At 45.3% G+C, this 14,833-nt stretch overlaps 1 protein-coding gene across 1 annotated transcript in view; it reads right to left on the minus strand.

Moving 5' to 3' along the window:
• The window catches only part of EHD4 (EH domain containing 4), a 68,806-nt gene that overhangs the window by 47,608 nt on the left and 6,365 nt on the right, over nt 1–14,833 (minus strand). The window contains exon 2 of the mRNA XM_073586644.1: nt 14,418–14,594. Coding sequence (XP_073442745.1) covers nt 14,418–14,594 — 177 coding nt within the window. The remainder of the gene's footprint in view (nt 1–14,417; nt 14,595–14,833) is intronic.

Consider the following 14,833-nt stretch of genomic DNA (forward strand, 5'->3'; position numbering starts at 1 on the left):
AGGCAGCTGCCCTGATAAGGTAGAGAAGCCAAGGACTTCTTGGAGGTTGAATCGGCCCGCCATGTCCTTAACCATAGCGCTCTCCTAATGGAAATTGCGTTTGCGGCAGCAAGTGCCGCGCAATTGGCCGCATCCAAAGATGCATTAAGTAGTCCCCAGCCATAGCGATCCGACACTTCTGCAGGTAGGTCCCTATCCTGCAAGGCTCTGCTCAATGATTCTGACCAAGAAATCATGGCCTTGGCTACCTACGTTGTCGCGAACAAGGGAGAGTGTGCTGATCCTGATGCTTCAAAAACTGAGTGAGCCAAACTCTCCATGAGATGATCAGTGGGATCCTTAATAGAAGAACCACTAGGTACGGATAACAGGGTTTTAGAGGCCAAGCGTGACACGGGTGGATCAACCGTTGGCAATTCCGTCCATTTTTTACAGAGATCCGGGGCAAACGGATACCTCGCTTTGAGCGCCTTCTGGACCGAGAAACATCTGTCCGGCCGTTCCCTGTGTTGTTGCACTATGTCCTCGAACTCTGGGTGAGTGCAAAATACTCTATGCGGCTGCTTAACTCACTTAAATGACACCTTATGGCCTGCAGCCAAGGTGGAATCATCCTCAATCCCCAGAGTCTGGTTGACAGCGTCGATGAGGCTGTCCACTGTTTCCCAACACCCCAGAGTATCTATGTCAATGGGTTCGTCCGACTCGTAATCTGAGCTTTGCTCGCTTATCAACTACTGGTGAAGGAGAGCAAGAAGCAGAACTCACGGATGCCGAAGCATTGGATGGACCGGGAGACGCTGTGTGTGTTCGTTTCCCCCGCGTCTGCCTAGCGAGAGACCGGCCCCTGCAGGCCGGAGGCTCCTGTGAGGTGGAGGACCCCTCCAAGACAGGCAAGCCACTATCCCTTCCCCCATCTGGGGCACGAAGGGACTCGATTGCTCGCGTAAGTGACGCCATAGACTGCGACAGTGATAGGGCCCATTCCCGGGGGACTTGGTACACTGGGCTCAGTTGCAGGGGAGGGCTCCTGGGCACGTTCAGAATTGCAGGCTTTGCATAATCGCTTGCGGAAAAGCAGCTCGACAAGAGATGCATGCAGCGTAAAGAAAAGTGTGCGTCTTAGCTTTTCCAGACATGCTGTATCTGCCAGGCATCAGCACTACAGACGGCTGGGGGGAGGGGGGAGGAGCACTCCTCGTTTTCACGTAGCGTGGCCTCTCGGGTTGGGGGGCAGCACTTACCCTAGTCCTGTGCCCCCGCGCGTCCTGAAAGAGCAGGGTGTTGCTCCAGCTCAAAAAACGCGCGCCTCAGCTGCGGGCGGGCCGCCGGAAGAGGAGTCCTGGGGGCGGTACTTTCAAATTGAGGCCTAGCGCTGGTCCGAAGCTGGGGGCTCAATTTCTTCGGCGCCCGCCCAGGCCACGGGGACGGGCCGCCGGAAGTGGCGCGTAGGAGGGCGGAACTTCCGCCCGTGGCCTAGCGCCGACCGAAGCCGCGGGCTGGATTTCTAGAGTCTGCCTGCGACGGGGGGGTTGAGGACCTGTGGCCGGACGCCAGGACACGCCGCCGTGGTACTACCTTCAGATGCTGCCGCTCTGGCCCCCAGGAAAAGGCTGAGGCTCCAGCCATGTGGACGCTGCTGCAGGAACCCTCCCAGGCCATCCCCCTCCGTGACGATGCTTCAGCTTCCAGCTCAGGTAGAGGGGAGGGAGTGGGGGCCACATATAGGACGGTGTTGGCACCCTAGCTCCACTAACCTAAGGGTGAGGAGAGGGACCATCCGCCGCCTTGCAGCACCGCAGTCTAGCATTGGTGGAGCAGTGGGGGCCGCACGGTCTATACTTGTGCCTCTATACAGCCTAGGGTTTCAATACCTTAGGGTAGTCAGTGCTAAGTCCGGCATCATGTCCCACGGTGCGGGAGAGGATACATGGAGGTGACACTCGCACGTGCTCGCCCGTTGTTGGTTTGGGGAGATCGGACCTTTTCAATAGGATCCGTCGCCCCGTCTCATCTTCATAGAAAAAAGGGGAAAAAAAAAAACCAAAACGACGTGTGCCTCCAACAGACACTAAGCATGAACTGGTTTCCGCCCGCAATCGGGGCGAGGGTGTATACGGCGGAGGAGGAGCTAACCTCTTTTTTTCACTTAGTGTCAGCCTCCAGGCGGCAGTAGCATACACCCACAGTACCTGTGTCCCCCAATGAGGTGAAGGAGAAAAAAAATGCATAAAAAAAAAGTTAAAATAAGCGTGTGCAAGATATTTCTAAAATCTGATCGCTTTTAATTTACATAAAAAAAAAAATCAGTAAGTGAGCATAGAATTAGGGAGGTTTTGGTGCTTGTTTTACCAGCGAGCTGCATTTGCTGGTACAGTAGTAGATGGTTGCCCTTCCATAAACCGATACAAGTAGTTTTTCATAACTTTTCTAAAAGCACAATACTTCGTTGACCACATCCATGGTTTCCTGGCAAAACCTCATTTAAGAAATGTTTTTCCCTGAATACAAGGAAGTTACACCTAACAAATGACAGACCAGGCAAAGAATTCACCCCAGCAGAATATATATATTTTTTTTTTTTTTTTAATATTTCCTAGACTGCACAAAAATCAAGGACAAGAGTCACTAAAGACTGCTCCTTATTAAGGTCAGCAGAAAGTCAACCCATTTACAGGCGAGGGCTAAAGAATGTGCAAATACTTGCTTCCCATCTGACAGACGTCTGCAAGGTGCTACATTCTTTACACTATCACCATCTGCATTCTGAAACCCATACCCCACCACGCTCCTGCAGAGCCACCAGCGACCCGAGAAGGGGGCATTTAACACAAGTGATTTTTGCTACGGTACCATCAAATTTTTAAGAACTTTGCAACTACCTCCTCCACATATAACACTGAGACAATTACTCAAAAATGAAAATCCACTTATCCAAAAATGTCAGATCTTGGAATCTGCATGTTAGACTCAATGGCTCTGCATTAATCCCATGCATCTGTGCTTTAGACAGAATCCACTCTGCATCCTGGCGAGTGCAAAATACACTAAGATGTAGTGTGAAAGTCTCAGGGTAAGTTCACACCAGGCGTTTTGTTTTTTTCAGGGTTTCTTTTCACTTGGCAGCAAAAAAAGCATTTTAGGGATAATCACTCATATCTTTAGACATCTAAACAATATACTCTCTAAATGTTAAAGAGTAAGTCACCATATCCTCTAAAAAGTAGTATTAAAGAGTGAATTCCTATGTCTGTAAACATCTTCTTTTCCAACAGTTTATTGGGTTTTTAAATTTAAAGTGTAGGGAGGGACGGAGAAGGAAGGGCAGGGAGGGGGGGAAAGAACGAGGAAAGAGGGAAGGAAAGGGGAAGGAGAACTCAAAACAGAACATACATAACAAAACATATAGTTAAAGGCTAGCAACATTTTAGCCTGAAAAACAAGGGAATCATCCCTTGACAAATAGCAGTATCATAAAGTCATAAAGATACACGGATCAGAAGAGACAGTGCAACGACATAACATATCATAGGCCTAAAATCTGGTTATTAGATCTATTTAGACTAGTGAGGGTGGAAAGGCCTGGTCCCACCTAGACCATTTCTGGTAAAACTTACCGAAACTATTATTAGATAAAGCAAATTTAAGTTCCAGTGCTCTGTGTTGAGAGAGTAATTTGATTATGAAACTAGAATTGGGTATGGTGGGGTTTTTCCAATGAAAGTCAATACAGTTCTTAGCCACCATACAAATGTGTAGGACAATAGATTGCAGAGTTCTATCTAAGGCTGGTTTCACATTAGCGCTTTTTAAGCGCACGCACGGCCGGGGGTAGCTCCGCCCCCGAGCCGGCTCTCTGCCCGGCGTGCCCGCCCCTTGCTTGTAGCGCCGCCTCCTAGCGGACAGCGGCGCCTGCGATCGGCGCACCCTATCTTTAGCATAGGGTGCGCAGATCGTGCGCAGGCCGTGCGCTAGTTGCGCTTTGACCTGCGCTGCGCACTTTTGACGGTGCGCCGTGCGCGCCAAAATCCGAAAAGTTGGATTTTGGCGCGCACGGCGCACCGTCAAAAGTGCGCAGCGCAGGTCAAAGCGCAACTAGCGCACGGCCTGCGCACGATCTGCGCACCCTATGCTAAAGATAGGGTGTGCCGATCGCAGGCGCCGCTGTCCGCTAGGAGGCGGCGCTACAAGCAAAGGGCGGGCACGCCGGGCAGAGAGCCGGCTCGGGGGCGGAGCTACCCCCGGCCGTGCGTGCGCTTAAAAAGCGCTAATGTGAAACCAGCCTTAGCATTTGGTATCCAGAGAAAGTAAGGCCAATTGAGGTGATAGAGTAAATGTAAAACCTGTGAGTTTAGAAATAATGGTAGAGGAAATCTCAGACCAGAAAGCCATCACTGTAGGACAGCTCCAGAAAACATGTAACAGGTCCCCCCTGAAACCGCATGTTCTCCAGCAAAGTGGAGAATTTGAAGAGTTCATATGAGCCAATCTAGATGGTGTGTAGTACCATCTGGAGCACACTTTGAAGTGCGACTCCAGAAGGGGCATAGAAATTGTGGCATTGTTGGAAAACGTAAAAGCATCTTCCCACTCCTCTGAGGAGACAGAAAGGCTGAGGAATTTCTCCCAAGCGTTCATATAAGAACTCTTAGTTACAGATGAATCTTTATTAAAGCAATTATAAATAAACTTATGTCCCCAAAAGATCCGGTGCATTGGGTTGGTCATAATCTTTAAGGACGCCTCTGAAAATCTCGGTTTCTTGTCAAGAAACGTCTTTGCGTATTCTTTTAATAACATGTATTCGTGGAAGGCGGAGGATGGTACTTTGAATACAGTTTTAATAGAGCTGAAACTTAAAAGGTTAGGACCCTCCGAGATATCTCCCAATGTTCGGATGTTAAAATCGGTCCATTGATAGCGTGCGGTAAGACCCAGGAAAGAGTAAATAAAGGCTATAGGTACTTTATGTAACGTAGACCGTTTCTGGCTACGACTGTCAATTCTAGCTATTTTGTACCAAGCCGAAGTAATTGCTTGGAATAACGGATGTGACTGTTCGCAGGTCGGGAGACTGGAAATGGCTTTATTGATCAGGAGTTTAGGGTGTTTACCTTTATTGATTTCAATTTCAAGATCCAGCCATGCGGGAGCAGGAAGATCTGAAAGCCACGGAGCACTTTGCTTTAATAAAAGTGTATGGTACTGGGCAATGATGTTAGGAAGGCTTAGACCACCATGTGGTTTACTCTTAAACAGAGTTCTAGTGTCGGTTCGGGATTTCTTATTGTTCCAAACTATATTATTCACCTGGGACTGAATATTTGTCAAACATGGCGTAGAGATAGGTAGTGGAATACATCTCAAAATGTATAAAATTTTTGGCAGGGTAAACAGTTTGACTGCCAAAGTTCTTCCCCACCAAGTCAAGCCTCTGTCTTTGAAGACGGCACTATCCCTAATAATTGAATCAGTTATAGTCTTCATGTTAGATTTAACTGTCTTAGCCAAATTTTTATTGATAATGACTCCGAGGTAAAGAAACTCGTCATAACACCAGTTAAGTGATGTTGTTGCTTTTAACAGGTTAGTATCTTCAGAGTTGACGTGGATAGGTAGGATATTGGATTTGGGGTCATTTATTTTGAAATTTGAAAGGGAAGAAAATATTTCCAATTCCTTTAGGGCTTCTGTAGTGGATGTAACGGGGTTAGTAAGAGTCAGGATAATATCATCCGCGAAGAGGCTAATCTTGTGTTGGCGGTTAATCGTACTAAGACCCGTAATTTTGGGATTTGTTCTAATGTATTCTACTAGGGGTTCTAATGCAAGATTAAATAGCAGTGGTGAAAGGGGACAGCCCTGTCTCGTGCCATTGTTTATAGCAAAAATGTCTGAGACATGGTTATTGCTAACAATTTTTGCCGTTGGACCTTTGTAAAGTGACATGAAGGTGGTGATTAAGTGTTTGTCAAATCCAAATTTAATTAGGGCCTGCCTGAGAAAGTACCAATCGATACGATCGAATGCCTTCTCGGCGTCGAGCGAAATGAGAACGGTTGGGGTCTTAGTAGAATTAATAAGTTTAATGGAATCCAATGCCCTCCTCGTGGCGTCCGCCGGTTGTCTACCTTTAATGAATCCCATCTGATCATTTGCCACTAGTTTAGGTAAAATGAGGCTCAGTCTATTTGCTAGTACTTTAGAGAAGATTTTTATATCGGTGTTTATAAGGGAAATCGGCCTATAGCTGCCAACCAATTTTGGATCGCCTGATTGTTTAGGAATTATTGTTATTGAAGCTTCTAGCATCTCTGGGGGGAAGGAGCCTATTACTGAAGCGTAATTGAACATTTTCACCAGATGTGGAGACAAACTGGTGCAGAAGGCCTTATTGTAAGCATTATTATAGCCGTCTGGCCCTGGAGATTTATGGAGATCGAGCTGATTAATAACGCCTTCTACTTCCATGGTATTGAACGGTGCAGATAAGGAGTTCAAGTCATCAACTGACAAAGATGGCAGATCAATATTAGCAAGGTATGATTTAATGTCGGCTTCATTTGGAGGGAGAGATGAGGGGTCCGAGTTTAGATTGTAAAGTTTAGTGTAATATTTAGAAAATTCATTCACAATGTCTTGGGGATGAGATAGGACATTATTACCTGTGATGGAGGAAATTCTGTTAATGGTATTTTGGGTTCTTAGTCTTTTGATTCTATTGGCCATGTATCTTGTGGGTTTATTTATGGAGGAGTAAAATTTAAATTTGGAGGAGTTAAGTGCCGCTTCATAGGGTGCATAGAGCAGGTTCCTCTACTCCTGTCTTAATTTGGCTAATTTATTTTGGTTCTCGGTAGATGGACTGGGACAGACTAGAAGGGATTGTTCCAGATTACGAATCGATTTCTGTAATTTATTAATTTTATCCCTGTTCTCTTTCTTGATTCTAGAGGAAATACTTATTAAGATACCCCTGATAACTGCCTTATGGGCACACCAGTTAGTAGATGGGTTGGTGAAGTCTGGTGTATTTTCTGTGAAGTAATCATCTATTGCTTTTTGAATTGTGACCTTGTGTAAGGGATCGTGCGTGATGGTGGAGTTACATTTCCACATTTTTACGTTTTTAAGTGCAGGCCCAATGAAGATCTCACCGTACACTGGTGAGTGATCCGATATCGTTCTGTCTCCTATGTATACTTTTTTGAATTTCTCAATAGAGAAAATATCTGCCACAATCAGGTCTATCCTCGATGCTGATTGGTGAACTGCAGAGAAGTGAGTGAATTCCCTTGAACTAGAATTCAGGCATCTGAAAGTATCGTACAGTTCACTTCTATCCAGCCACCAATTTAGGTTGTCCGAGGACGGTCTGGAGACAGAGGAAGAGTCCAACACATTATTCGGAGTGACATTAAAGTCGCCCAGCAGTATAAGAGTCCCTCTCTGCACCTCGGTGACCTTTTTCATCAACTTAGTTAAGAATCTAGTTTGACCCTTATTTGGTGCGTACAGGTTCACTAGTGTACATGTTTGACCATTGATTGTGCAGATTAAGATGTGAAACCTTCCCTTGTCATCACCATATTCCTCAATAGCCTCAAAGGGTATACTCTTTTTGATCAAGGTAACCACCCCCGCTCTCTTACTAGAATTGCAGGCCTCAAAAATATGAGGAAAGCTACGGTGTTTGAAGTAGGGGTGGTTGCCTGCCAAAAATTTAGTTTCTTGGATGCAAGCAATGTCTACCTTTGATTTTAATAACTCTCTCCATAGAGTGTGTCTCTTTTGAGGGCTATTAAGCCCTCTGATATTATAGGAGCAAATTTTAAGACTCATATTAATCGCTCTGACAAAGCAGAAACAGGCAAATAGGCCTTAGTTGAGACAAACCTGAAAAGGAAATTGCACTGAAACCAACCTTCTTGAGATCCGCGTCTTCAGCAGTAAACTAAACTAGGAAACACAGATATGATACTGAAAAGAAACTTAATGAAATGTTAAACAATTGCAAACAAGTCCAACGCAGGCAGGTCTTAAAGAACTACCTGAAAGACAAAGGAGGTTAATAAAAGTGGATGGGAAAAAAGGATAGGACCTCCTGAAACGGTTAAAGCAGAGGCTGCCTTATATCCAGGGGAACAATATGAGATAAGTTCCTTTCAGCCACATTCCGACTAGTTGCAGTCCAATGACCTGATGAAGCTCATCCCTTCTTCAACCGATAAGACTGGAAAAGTCTTCCCTCGATGAGTGATCAGTAACTTTAGTGGGAAGCCCCATTTGTAGGCTATCCCTTTGTCCCGGAGAACGTTCGTGACAGTTCTAAATTCTCTTCGGCCGTCTAAGGTTGCTTTTGAGAAATCAGGGAAGGCCTTTACTTCTTCATTTGGTGTGGGGAAAGATTTTTGGTTCTTTAGGTAGTTGAGGATCATTTCTTTTGTCCTAAAGAAATGTACTTTTATGATGGTATCTCTTGGCAAGCCCGGGGAGATCCTTGGAGGTCTGGGCAGTCGATGTGCTCTATCAATAGTTAGGTCCAAATCCGACAGATCAGGCAGAGCTTGCTTAAAAATGGCTTTGATGTGACTTGACAATTTCTCTTGAGCTACCGTTTCCGGAATGCCCCTCAACTTTAGATTATTCCGGCGACTCCGGTCCTCGAGATCCGCCAATTTAAAACGGAGATCCTTCATTTCCAAGGTGAGGCGGTCGAGCTCACTGAAACTGATGTTAGATCTGTTTTCCAGTTTACTCAATCTGTCCTCATGCTTTGAAAGTTGTTTTTCAATTTTGTCCACCTTCTCGCAATATTTTTGAAAGTTCGCGTCTAAGTCAGCTGTAAACTTTCTGGACATGGCTTCGAATTTTTGGTCCATTACCCGTATCATCCTTTCAGCCATGGAGTCATCGTCAGACGGGCCTGCAGTAGCTGAATGGGGGGGGGGGGGGGGTTTGGGGGGAGTATGGGATTTAGTAGTGCCCGCACCCTTTTGGGTCTCTGGATAATCATATTTTATCTTGCTCTTTAGTGGTGAACTGTTAGGAGATGTGTCCGTAGATTTACTGTCCTCATCGTCATCAGATTTTCTCTCAGAGAAGGAATATCTCTCACTTAGGCTACCAGGAGCCAGCCTTTTCATACTGGCCGAAGAATCCATTTTAACGGGAGAGGCTTCGGTACCTGTAGACTTAACATTGGGTTTATATCCTGATGGGCCAAGCGCGTCCCTCTGGGGGGATCTTGATCTGCGTCTGGGAGGAGTGATGAAGTTGGCCCTGTCCCTCCCTTGGCTCCTGAAGCTTTGAGAACCACCATGTTTTGGGCCAGTTTGGGTTCTCAGTGGTGAATTAGAGTTGGTCTTTCCCACAGTTTTAGAGTTACTCATGGCTGCGGTGGAGTAGATGCTGCGGATGTAATGCCGCCAAGCCCGCTGAGTGACGTTGCAATCACTGTCAAAGTGGTCGGGAAGATGATAGGCAAATGAATAATTAAGATCGTCTTTTACCAAAATGAAATAGCTGTGAAGATGAAAACTTATCAAGTAGAGAAGGTATTTATTATGTTGGCAAAATTGGGTGAAAAAGAAGAGCAGTTCTGTGAAAAAACTATTTTACTATATTCCTCGGTGTTGTCAGCCACTTAGGAGCATTAGAAAGATCAGCCGGATCTACTTCCCATAGCCTTGTATTGGGCTCACCAAAAGATGATAAAAGTCTGTTTTTATTAAAGTTCTGGCACTCTTGCTGCTATGGGGGATGAGGGAAGGACTCCAGGGAAATTATAGGCTGGTTACCGCTGCTCTGGGGGCGTTTATAGTAATAATAGTCGGGACTATTTTTTGAGGCCTCCAGGGAGTGCTGGCTTAAGGCTGGGACCTCAATTTTAGTGGCGGAGGGATATCGCAGCAAAAAGCGCCGATTTTAGCACTATTTAAAGCCTGAAGAGGCTAACTAACCTGGCGGTTTGCTGTGTAATGGCCCCAGCAGTGTGTGCAGACTTGGTCCAGGGTGTTTGTAGGACTTTATTTCTGGTTTCCAGCGGCGCTGCAGCAGCGCTGGTAGCTGGGGGTCCCTGAAGCTGGGGTCACAAAGCAGGGCCACCAATGTCTCAGGATTGCTCCTGGGTCCTTGGGGGGACCTTGGTATATGACAAAAGGCACCCTTTGATTATCAGATGGGGTGCAGCAGCGCTATTGCCACCGCTCGTTGTTATCAGCCCAAATGTCAGTCAAACAGTCTTGGGGCTCCGAAAAGGGTAGATTATACTGCTGTAGAGCAATTGGTGGTCTCAAAGGGGATTTTTTTTTTTTTTTTTTTATTAAGATCCCTGTACATAAAGGGATCTGTGTGGGCACAGCTTAGGCCCCTATGCAGGGGACGCAGGCTTCACCAACCTGAGGCTTCACAGGCCCAGATGGATCCCCGGCCTAGGAGAAGCTTTTTGAGCAGAATTTTCAGTCCAAAAGGTCCTTGGGGCGAGGAGAGTAGGTACGTAGCCCCTTTGAGGCAGGATATCCTCATAAAGTTGCGTTATTAGCCGCGTTGAGAGGTCTTTTCCAGGAGCTCCCTCTTACAGTGTCCTACTACATAGGCACCGAAGCCACGCCCCCTATGTCTGTAAACATCTTAATAAAATAGATGGGAACGCAAGTTTGCATATCCAAAGTCATAAACAGTAAAAAGTATCAACACAAGTACATTAAATTCCCAACCAAGGAACAGTTTTCTTCTGTAGAGATACGTCAATTTGCTATATAATAATAATACTTCTTTCAGAGAGGTCAGAGAGTGTCAGTCAGTCCTGACCAGCATACGGCAAGCATAGTAGAGATAGACATTACTAACAAAGCAATTTTAGAATGTCATATTAACCATGTACATATTACCTTAGTCCAGGCTACTGAAAGCATGAACGCCACAGTGGCGTGCTGTCTCCCCTGTACCTGATGCGTTTCGCACCGTGCTTTTTTTTTTTTTTTTTAATGTTTTATATTTAATCATCTACAAACTTGAGACAACTTCAAGTTTTAAAAGTTATTATTAATTGGCAAAACACAGCGCCATTCTAGGGCTGAAACATCAAATCCTTTCGGCACACTTGAATCTAGTGACCTTCTTGGCGGAGACCGAGGGTGCTTTCACGTTGCGTTCTCGGGAGTGTACGCCTACTGGAGGCCGACAATCAGACACAGTCTACTAGATTACAGTCTGTGGCCCCTTTGGAGCATGGGTCTGATTCCCACAATGGGGCCACTGAGCGTGTACCTAAATGCAATATGAAAGCACCCTAAATGGAATATTATCTTCTGTAAAACTCTGTGATAACAGAAACACAGGGTTCCCAGGAGTGGCATTCCCCGTGGTGAGCCATTCACTGTGGGGGGCATGTTACTGTTGCGTTCACAAGGTCAGGATTTTACATCAGTATTTGTAACCAGGAGTGGGTGATAAATCCAGAAGTGGCGACGTGTCACTATTATACTTTTCCTCTGATTGTTCCACTCCTGATTTAAGGGGGCTTCACACACAGCGATATCGCTAGCAATATCGCTAAAGCGTCACCGATTTTGTGACGCAGCAGCGATATTGCTAGCGATATCACTATGTGTGATAATTACCTCCGACCGGCTCCCCCACTGGTTATCGCTGATCACGCGAGAACGTCCTGGGTCGTTTCTCGTCAGCAGCTTCCTGCTGGCGCCGACGAGCGACGCATGCGGAAGACATAATCGCCGCATCTGACAGGTAAGTAACGACCGCTGCTGCGTAGCTAGTGAGATCTGCCAGTTTGGCAGCTCACTAGCGACCATTTAGCAATGCACCAGCGATCCTGACCGGGTCGTATCGTGGTCGGGATCGCTGATGCATCGCTAAATGTAACGGGGCCCCCTTAGGCTTACAAATACTGATGTAAAATACTGACCAAATACGGAATGTGTAAATGCGGTAAATAGACAGTAAAGCGATATTCAACCTTTTCTATGGAGAAAACCTGCTGACAAACAAGTCCTTTTTGATAGTTTAATCTGTGGGCGACTGCACACCATATACTCCACTGAATGAAAAGGAACTTCCACTCATTACACTGATGCATCAGCAGATCTACAGTACATTCTTGCCATGCTCATGTGATTTGATAAATGTCACTCCCCCCCCCCCCCCCCCCAACGGTCTATGACGAAACACATAAGATTCACCTAATCATATTTACGTACATTTTACACAAACATTTTGCATTTACATTCTTTTTGCTTATTGCTGGTAGATCTGAGTGTTTGAAGTTGCAGATTTTCTGCACCGATTAGCTATTTTTTCATCGCGTTTAGTGCAATTTTTTAAGTGTGTATATATCGCGTTTTTTCCCCCACTGCTGCTTCTTTTTGGCATGTCAAGTTTTAAAGAAAACTGCTTTGTTTTGGAAACTTCCTTTCGCTTAGAGCTGATAAAGCATTTACGGATTACATTCATTATTACTGTGATTCCGCTGCAGACACGCAATATTAACGCATGTGCAGTTTTTATCTGCAGATTTTCCACATCTCAATCAAGTCAAAAATGTGCAAATAAAAAATGAATTTACTGCAAGAGACATAATGAGGACTTCACAATGGCACCACAGGTCAATTTCAAAAGCGTTCACACCTTTAGCACCTGTATTGATTTTAAGTGAGACGTGCATGCAAATGGTAGACACGATGGAGATGCAGATCTCAGTAAAAACTTTATTAAAAAAGGAATAAAAGGATATGGACGTGTTTATTGCCCAATGGTTTTTTTTTAACCGATTTCAGAAAACCCCCTTTAGCCCCTTCATGCCATGCACCGTACACGTACGGCACACGTTGTGTGTGTGTCCCTTTGATGTGGGCTTCGGCTGTGAGCGCACATCTTTCCTGGCACATGTCAGCTGTTTTGAACAGCTGACATGTGACCCTAACAGCCACGGGTGGAATCACGATCCACCCGCTAAATGCCACTTTCAGTCTCTTGACAGCAGCATTTAATGTGATCGTGCCAGAAACGAGTCACTAATCCCACCCATGTCACATGACCACGGGTCTCTGGTGGGTTGGAATGACAACCCGGAGACTGCAGGAGACCCCTGTGGTTGTCATTGCCAGATTGCTATGAGCCCCATCCCATGGTCGGCGCTCATAGCAAGTGAGCATTTCTGCTACACACAGGCGACCTGATCATCGACTGTGTGTCAGACAACTGCAGCTTCTAGTCTCTCATGGAGACTATTGAAGCATGCAAGAGGTTTAAAAAAAAAAAAAAAGATTTAAAAATATTAAAAAAATATAAAAGTTCAAATCACCCCTATACACCCCATTCAAAATAAATTAAGAAAAAAAAAAAAATACACATTTGGTATTGCCGCGTTAAGCATCGCCCGATCAAACTAAAAATAAAAAAGATAATTAATCCGATCGGTAAACAGCGTAGCGAAAAAAAAAAAAAAATATCAAAACGCCAGAATTAGGTTTTTTTTGGTCTCCACAAAAATGGTATCAATAAAAAAAGGTTACTCTGGACACAAAAAAATAAGCCTTCACCCGGCCCCAGATCACAAAAAATAGAAACGCTACAGGTCTCGGAAAACGACGCAGTTTTAGCATTTGGTGAACATGGTTAAAAAAAAAAAAAAAAAAAAAATCCTAAAAACAGTTGTGTAATTGCACAGAACGAAAACGGGCTGCGGCGTGAAAGGGTTAAAGTACTGTCACACTTAGCGATGCACCAGCGATCCTGACCAGCGATATGACGCGGTGAGGATTGCTGGTGCATCGATAAGTGGTCGCTAGTGAGCTGCCACACAGGCAGATCTCACCACCGACATCGAAGGGGTCGGGGGTCGCTACTTACCTGTCACACTAGGCGATCCTGACGTCCTCCTGCCCGGCTCCACGCTTGTCGGCGCCACAGGAAGCTGACAACAAGAAATGGTCCAGGACGTTCTCGCGCGATCAGCGATAACCAGCGGGGGAGCGGGTCGTAGGTAAGTATCAGACATAGCGATATCGCTAGCAATATCACTATAACGTCACAAGTTATAGCGATATTGCTAGCGATATCGCTAAGTGTGACAGTACCTTTAAGGGTATATTCAGATGGGTCGAATATGCGGCAGATTGTCTATCAGAAAATGCTCTACACATTCCAGTACCACAAGCACTGATGGGATTGCACAAAGTCTGGGGAGAATCTGGAGATGCGGATGTTAGATCTGCGATGCACCAATTTTTGCTGTGATTTTTCACTGCAGAATTCACAGTTGGCAATGCAAAGCTTTCAGAAGCGGGCATGTCCTGCGCCGACATCACCGCAGTCTCAAACCTGTACATTTTAGGTTATGTGGATTTTTTAATTCGATTTTGTTAACATTAGGCTGTTTTGTTTGTAGACTGTACCTGTTCAAGAAGGCATTTCCAAAGCTGTTCAATTTTCGGAATGGCTTTTTAGGGTCAACAACCAATGCATTTCCGGGAATACTCCCTTCTTTCTCACCATGCATTACAGCAATGAATGAGTCTGTGGTGGGCTCTGGTCCTATTCGCATTCCTGGAAAATCTTGTTCTAGCAGGTATCTGGTAAACAAGGAGAGAACAATAAACTATTATTAGTCAATGATAACAATTCAAGTGCTCTGATAACAGAACTACTGATACATAGTATCATACAGGGGTCAGGGAGGGAAGGAGAAGGCTCAAATAGCAGGTTACAAAGTAGCAGGGAAACCTTTTGTTTTTTCTAGTGTATACAAAAATTGCTTTAAATGCCACAATCCTCCCAATTGAGGTTAACATATAAGGAAGAATAAGCATGG

The sequence above is a fragment of the Dendrobates tinctorius genome, unplaced genomic scaffold, assembly GCF_039654945.1.
Source record: "Dendrobates tinctorius isolate UK_male_01 unplaced genomic scaffold, ASM3965494v1 ptg000010l, whole genome shotgun sequence".
Lineage (NCBI taxonomy): Eukaryota > Metazoa > Chordata > Amphibia > Anura > Dendrobatidae > Dendrobates > Dendrobates tinctorius.